At 42.4% G+C, this 7,901-nt stretch overlaps 2 protein-coding genes across 2 annotated transcripts in view; one reads left to right on the top strand and one right to left on the bottom strand.

Annotated features, from left to right (window-relative positions):
- The first annotated feature begins 357 nt into the window (after nt 1-357).
- On the top strand, nt 358-3,793 carry SARC_09560 (hypothetical protein). The gene is made up of 2 exons (XM_014296421.1): nt 358-1,982; nt 3,080-3,793. Exons 1-2 carry the CDS (start codon nt 583-585, stop codon nt 3,306-3,308), a joined length of 1,629 nt encoding a protein of 542 aa, XP_014151896.1. The 5' UTR covers nt 358-582; the 3' UTR covers nt 3,309-3,793.
- A 1,922-nt stretch (nt 3,794-5,715) lies between these two features.
- The window catches only part of SARC_09559 (hypothetical protein), a 4,356-nt gene continuing 2,170 nt past the window's right edge, over nt 5,716-7,901 (bottom strand). The window contains exons 2-3 of the mRNA XM_014296420.1: nt 6,924-7,087; nt 5,716-6,469 (exon numbers count right to left, since the gene is read on the bottom strand). Coding sequence (XP_014151895.1) covers nt 6,282-6,469; nt 6,924-7,087 — 352 coding nt within the window. The 3' untranslated portion in view covers nt 5,716-6,281. The remainder of the gene's footprint in view (nt 6,470-6,923; nt 7,088-7,901) is intronic.

Genomic DNA, 7,901 nt, shown 5'->3' with positions numbered 1-7,901 from the left:
CCCCTCGTCTTGAAGTTCTTGTACTATTTGGAGGGCTATGCCTATTTATGAGTATATACATATCCAAATTTAGAACTTTTACCCTGAGCTGGGCTGGAAGCCTGGAAGTTTAGAACCCTATTGTTTTGAAATAGATTTGTCCTCAAATATATTTCAAACCCACCCAAAACCCGTAATAGATTTGTTTTAAGTTCGTCCACGGGCTAAGCCCTTGTGAAAACTGAAACAATCAAGGCCCAAATTTCAAAACCATAGCGTTCTAAATGGAACAAAAGCCCAAAACACGCACGTGATGAAGAATATAATTTTCAAAAATCATAAAATATTAGTTTTTTGTATATAATTTCCTGTGGAACAGACAGGCGTCACTCACGCGTTAGATCACAATCTCCAAAAATAAATATATAATCCAAACACCAACAATTTATAGTAGAGCGTAGGTCCTTGGTACTCCTACTAAAAAGTATAAACGGCATATACACGTTAGTAACTGTCACACACACACACGTAAGCCTAGCTGATACACACACACGTACGTAGCTATCACACGCAAACACACATACACATACACATACACACAGCATGGGCGCAGTCAAAGCAGCCAAGAAGGGCAAAGCCTCTAAGATCAAGGTGGTGGTTGAGGCGCCACCCAGCGACTCGAGCTCGAGTGACTCCTCTGCTGAGGAAAGCTCTAGTGACAGCAGTTCTTCAGATAGTGAGGATGACGACGGTGATGTGAAGATGGACGATGCTAAGACAGCTGAGAAGGCTGATAGCGATAGCGATAGTAGTAGTAGTTCTGATTCAGATTCAGATTCGGGGTCTGACTCGGACTCGAGTGACGAGGAGGTGGTGGAGAAGAAGGAGATGCCTGCGGTAACTAAGGCAACCAAGAAAACCGAGGCAAAGGCGGACATCGGCAGCGGCAGTGATAGTTCAAGCTCAGACTCAAATTCAGACTCAGATGCTGATGCAGATACAAAGACGAAACCGACTACAAAGGCAAAGCAAACCCCTGCGAAGCAGGTTACGAAGAAGGCCTCCTCATCCTCGTCATCATCCAGTAGTTCGTCTAGTTCATCCCCGTCATCGAGCGAAAGTAGCTCGAGCGAAAGTGACAGTGACGGTGACAGCAAGAAGAATTCCAAGACTAAGACGGCTGCACAGGCCAAGGCGACGCCGGCTAAGGCCGCTGTTGTGAAGAAGGACAGCTCCAGCTCTAGTAGCTCAGATGACAGCGACAGTGATACGAGTGATAGTGATGCAGAGGAGGAGAAGCCCGTGGCAAGTAAGCCTGTGGCCAAGAAGGCTGAGGTTAAGGCCAGAACGCCAGCGGGCGATAGCTCAGACTCCAGTAGTTCTAGTGACTCGGGTAGTGGGTCTGATAGTTCCAGTAGCAGTGACAGTGATAGTGATAGTAGTGATTCAGAAGAGACAAAGAAGAAGCCCAGCGCCAAGCGTGCTGCCGAGAGTGCACCTTCTGAGGAACCCAAGCCCAAAAAACAGGTCAAGGTAGACCCCGTGGCGGAGGAGGCTAAACCACCCCTGTCGCTGTTTGTTTCGGGAATCAGCTGGAACACCACCGAAGAGGGCTTTACGCAGTTCTTTGTGGATTATAACATCCCCATTGTGTCCACACGACTCATGTACGAGAGTGATACCGGCCGTATGAAGGGCTATGGGTATGTGGATGTGGTGGATAATAAGGCTAAGGAGATGTGCCTGGCGCTAGAGAAGCCCGAATTAGACGGCCGGTGGCTCAAGTTTGACCCCGCGAACGCACCTAAGGCAGGATATCACCAGGAGCAGAGGTCCAAGCCCTCACCCATCCTGTTTGTGGCCAACATACCGTTCGAGGCGAGTGAGGAGAACATCAGAGAGTTCTTCCAGGATTATGATATCGCCGATGTGCGTATGCCCTGGGACAAGTACAAAGACCAGCCCAAGGGTATCGCCTATGTTGACTTTGGAGACACAGCAACGTAAGAAGACTCTGTGTGTGTTGTGGATTATAGATTTCTGTTGAGTAGTGCATAGTTCGAAGGTTGTGTGTTTGAATAGCGTGGAGGTGCGTAGTCTCTATGTGTAAGCGCTCGTCAAGTGTTCTGTTTGTTATAAGTACATATAGTTTCTGCGCTCAGTGTCTACTACGTATGGCGGTGTACACGTTATCGTACCCGACGATGTCACCTATCGCATTCAACAGCATCTGTTGGCTACTTCCCATCTTGTATTGTATTTCATCTTTGATGAAATACAATATATATGTATGTGTATATATATATATATATATATAGTCATTCAATAGCATCTGCTGGCTACTTCCCGTCTTGTATCGTATCTCATCTTCAATGAAATACAATATATATATATATATATAGTATTTGTTATTATTATGTGGGATTCGCCCAAATATGCATGTCTAAATCGCAACTTGATTTGTGGTGCATTCAAATATCCTATTTTTGGATAGTTGTTGATGATAGTACAAATTGAAGTATGGGTTCGTGGTGCAATCATGCTTACTGGCACTCACACGCTACTCTGAAGGCAATGCCTTTGCATCGTCCTGCTGCGTATGTGTGGTGAGGTGATGTGTTACTGTAAGCCTTCCAATATATAGTGCGAGTAGTGCTTGGAATGTCTTGCTATAGCTGTAGTAAGCACGTGGTATGTCTACGGTTTATAGGATGGGTCTTTTACGTTCGTTTCAGATGCTTTCCGCCTGTAAGGTCCAAGCCCATAGTCCAGAATGTATACTGAATCTATCTGGAGATGACATCAACCCTCAAGCTATGGGATATAAATAACACCAACCAACACGATATATGTGTGTGCGTGCATATAATTATGTACCTATATATGTATATAAATATATAACTGAGGCTTTTCCTCATACCTACCGGTATAATATTATGAAGTTGCGATATATTCGTATGGACTGCGTTATGTTTCGTGCAGATATGTTACAAGCAAAGAGATAAGTTGTTTCCGCACACAAAAAACTCATATTCCCACACGTAGCTATATCTGAATATATTTGTCTAACGTTACACTCCACACACAAACCCAACCACAGGGCAACTTCGGCCATAGAAGCGCTTTCCGGGGTGCGCTGCCTGTCCCGTTGTCTTAAACTGGACTTTGCCCAGCCCAGAAACGATGCCGGAGGGCCACCTCGAGGTGGTTCATTTGGTGGAGACAGGGGTGGTTTTGGCGGCAGAGGGGGCCGGGGTGGTGGTTTCGGCGGGAGCAGAGGCGGTCGGGGTGGTGGTGCTGCGTTCTCTGGTAGAAAACAGCTGTTCTAAAAATAGATTGTAAGACCGGGCCGAGGCGCTGGGGTTCGCAACAGGGGGTGGCGGTGCTGGATATTCCGGTAGGAAAACAGCTGTGCTAAAAATAGTGTGCGTGTGTCGCCGGGACGATGTGTGTGGCACTGCGTTTTGGATTGCTCAACACTCGTTCTGTGGTGTACATGTCTCTGAAGAAGAAGAAAACAAACCGAGTGATGTAGTGATTCTGTATAGAGTATAGCACACACTCTGAAGTATTTGGCAATGGTTCTGGAGTGTGGGGCAGCTTGGTATAAGTTGTTCAATTCTTCCAGTGCAGTCGCATGCTCGGCATTAAATTTGAGGACTGGACCAAGTGTCGTGAGAGGGGTTTTGGGGTAAGGTAGAAGAAGAGAGAAATGGGGTGTATTTAGATGGCCAACAAGCCGTAGTAATGTATATAAAAGATGAAACCATACTATTAACAAGCCGTATTTATGTTTATAAAATATGAAAGCATGCTATTAACAAGCCGAAATATTATATATATAATATGAAACCATACTATAATGATCTTGTTGTGCTTCGTGTAGTCTCAGGAGGAGAGGTTAAAAGGTGATTAAGTTCTATAAAAAAGTACATGGACCCTGTTGCTATTTTCTCATGTATGATGTGAGATAAATACAGGCAACGAACAACCCGTTGTAATGTATATAAATGATGAAAACATACCATGTGGTTTTAAGAGGGGATTCAAAGGTGTGTGCGAGTCTAAGTTCGGGTATATACTTGATTTATATATATCGCATATGAATTGGGGTTTGTTTAGCTGTCAACAAAAGCTGTACCTAATTTGGGTGTATTGGGGTAGCGAACCATTCCTGGATATCGTCACGGACTGGGTCAATGACAATTATACGTTCAGATTCACATGTGAATTCAAGCGGGAATATGTCGTAATTGTATGGATATATACTTATTGACAAGACTTGATTATACATGTACCTTGATATGGCGAATGAATACTATACTGTGAGAATGCTACGTATTTAATTAGGAATGAGTCAAGATTGTATGGATATGTACTTATTGGTGGAGGGTTCAGTTATTAGATAGTGAACAAGACTTATTTATACATGCAACTTGATATGGCAAATGTATACTATACTGTGAGAATGTCATGTGCGGTTTGGGTCTGCCTGTGGGTGCTAAACGAGTCGGCTATGTGCGTAAAATGAAATTGAACAATCGAGGATATCGTTTACGACGTCACTTAATAATCAATAGAAATCAATAGACAGTTCTCGAGATTCAATGCTAATAGGTATGGGTTAAAATTGTCTGCGGTATCTCATTATTATTCGATTGACAAATAACTAAATGTATATAACGATGATATATCATTCATTGTATACGTATGTATAGGTTTTATTCGGTCTCTCAAAATATGTATATTAATGTATATTTAGATTACTACGTCAATCAGTCAAAGTATATATTCTTATTGCAACGAGGGATCATCTGGTTCGCTACCTTGTAGAGCTGCACAACTTGAACAACATTGAGATTTATTTTTTTACTGTTAATTAGATGTGCTCGTGTTATATAATTGTTTGTACACTATGTATTTGGTGTAGTTTATCCGTTGACTTTTTTCAGGGGCGTTTGTTACTAGTAGCTTCCGGCGCTCCCTTCTCTAGTCAACTATTTATTTCCAGATACTTCCATACAGGGAAATAATTCCAGAGAATCTCTTTTAGTAAACTAATTTTTTTCTTGAAGAATCTCTTACAGCCAACTAATTTTTTTTTGAAATCTTTTAAAGATAACTAATTTTTATTTCTGGAATACCATGTAGCTAATCAATTATTTCTAGAGAGACTAGTAGACAACTAGTTTTTTTCTTCTTTTGAAGTCGCTTGGAACCAACTATTTGTTTCCTAAAAACCCCTTATATCACACTAATTCTCAAGAGAATTTCTTATCGCCAACTCATTATTCCTTAAAATCCTTCATAGCCTACAAATTTTTTCTCCAGAAATTCCCTTGGGCCTTTTAATATCTTTCCAGAAATGCCCTACACCCCCCACCTCAGATCTCGGAATAGGTACATGGTACATACGGGACATGCTTTGTTTCCGTTACATTAGAAGCCCACTATCTACCACATTAGTTGTGCACGTTTTATACAATCAGTCTCTCTTTCAATTCAGCAGCTTTCCATTCATATAATGCCGTCGTTCTGCGTACCACAGTAACCGGATCCGTGATAATCCGTTGACACGTTTTTCGTTTGCGTAATAGATAGTGGATGTTCGCGATATATGTGTCCGTATCGTGTGCGAAGAATGCTTCCTCCCAGCTGTAAGTCAGACCGACAACGACGGGCACGATATCAGCCGTACACCCGGCAGGGTTTAGGATTTTAAACACATACATACAGCAGGGTTTTAAGATTTTAATTTCTTGTTTACAGCCGGGTTTCAGGGTTTCCACTCTGCTGTACAACAGGGTTATATGGTTTTTGTAACCGTTACATTCAGTAGGGTTTTAAGTCTTGAGCAGATGCTGCCCATCCTATTCAAGTGTGTGCTTCGTTCTGGACTTAACTAAGCTCATCGTTGGAAGTCTTTGGGCCGTGGCATCTCATACGGACCGTAATCCCTCACACCAGTGTAATATCAAACACTACTAGAGGCTTAACGGCCCTAGTGTTGATTTAAACCGTCCCAGCAAAGGCTTGACCCGCCGCAGCAAACACTTCAACGCACCTCGTATAGGCTGCATAGGACTGTTGTGTCTAGTACAAGCCTATACTATCTCATGGTAAGAGCTTAATATCCACAAGAATAATAATAATGGCGACGTGAGAATTCGGATTGTCATAAGCGTCAACCCTGCCAAACATGAACGCTATATAATGATCGGATTGTTTATCATAGAACCTCTGGAGGAAAGCTTATTCCCTCACAACAAAAGCTTATTCCCACACAGTAAATGATTAATATCTCACAGTAATGGCTGTGTAGGTCTATTATATCGGCTGAACTTCGTGATGATCCGGGGCGTCATTAACGCCAACCCCACCAGACACAGACGTAGCAGAGTGCTCGGATCTTTGATCATATCGCTCGGGTTTCTGAGATTAGTCGCCATGGTGCCTGCTTCGACACAGATGAAATTGTACGGTAACAGCCCTATGAGGTGTACAGTGTGAGAGTATCGAATCAGTTGCTGAGTACGAAGTATGTTATGCGAGAGTGTCGCAGTAGTATTTATTATGATATTATCGAAATAGTTCATAGTGAACTGTATGTATTGCAAGGTTGTAGCATGGGTCTAATTCGCAGGAAGACACAATTGTACAGCTGCGTGCGTGCAACAGAGAGTGAGAATGAGTGAGTGAGTGAGTGAGATGTGCAACGGTGTGATTGTTCTGCGAATCTCCCCTGAAACTATTGACTTTGGGCTTGGGAGATATGGTATATTGGTCTTTACCGTACCCTGGTACCCGTAAAAAAGAACATATATTGATACAGAACCAAACTCAGGGTTCTTGGGTTTGAGGTGTTTTAGAGTTTAGGGTTTAGCGCTTAGCGTTTTAGAGCTTGTCTGTATAACGACACACATCATAATACAGCTTATATTTACCTATGAACACGGTGGAGGCGAAGATATGCAGTGGTACGGCAAGGTGCGGTAGGCAAAGGTTCAGGGCCCAATTGGGAGTGAATGGGATTACCCGCAATGCCAGCAGATCTAAAAATAGAACTTTGGAGCTCTGTGTATGCACCTTGTCCTTGAGGTAGCGAATCCTGGGGAGGAAGAACCAGGCGTGAGTTACAGACACATTCGAGGTAGATATGATACAAGATATACCTACATTAACAACCACCATCCAATACGATGGAACGTAGATACGGCGCACAGTACAAGCCAGATTACTATACAGAGCCAGGCAACGGGCATTCACTGGTGCCCAATCATACACACACCCGAATGGAAGAGAATCTATACGACACAAGAGATATTCGGTGTAGCTATGATACACCACACACTTGCAATCCTTTTTAATACTCAACCCTACACCTTGATATATGGACATCGCTCGCAGGCAAGTGATCTTACCAGTTAGACTATCTACCAAAGCCAAGAGATGGATACATGCTACATACCACCCACTATACCATGCACTTCAATGGCAATCATAGGGCACGCAAGCATGAAATGAGCCTACATCTGTATATCAATCTGAGCTTACATCTGTATATTAATCTGAGCTTACATCTGTATATTAATCTGAGCTTGCATCTGTATATTATTCTGAGCTTGCATCTGTATATTAGTCTGAGCTTACATATGTATATCAATCTGAGCTTACATCTGTATATTAATCTGCGCTCACATCTGTATATTAATCCCAGCTTACATCTGTATATTAATCTGGGCTTACATCTGTATATTAATCTGAACTTACATCTATATATTAATCTCAGCTTACATCTGTATATTAATGCCAGCTTACATCGGTATATTAATCTGAGCTTACATCTGTATATTAATCTGAGCTTGCATCTGTATATCAATCTGAGCTTAAATTTGTATATTAATCTGAGCTTACATCTGTAT

The sequence above is a fragment of the Sphaeroforma arctica genome (genome assembly GCF_001186125.1).
Source record: "Sphaeroforma arctica JP610 unplaced genomic scaffold supercont1.986, whole genome shotgun sequence".
Taxonomy (NCBI): domain Eukaryota; class Ichthyosporea; order Ichthyophonida; genus Sphaeroforma; species Sphaeroforma arctica.
This window is presented reverse-complemented; position numbering and strand designations above follow the sequence as displayed.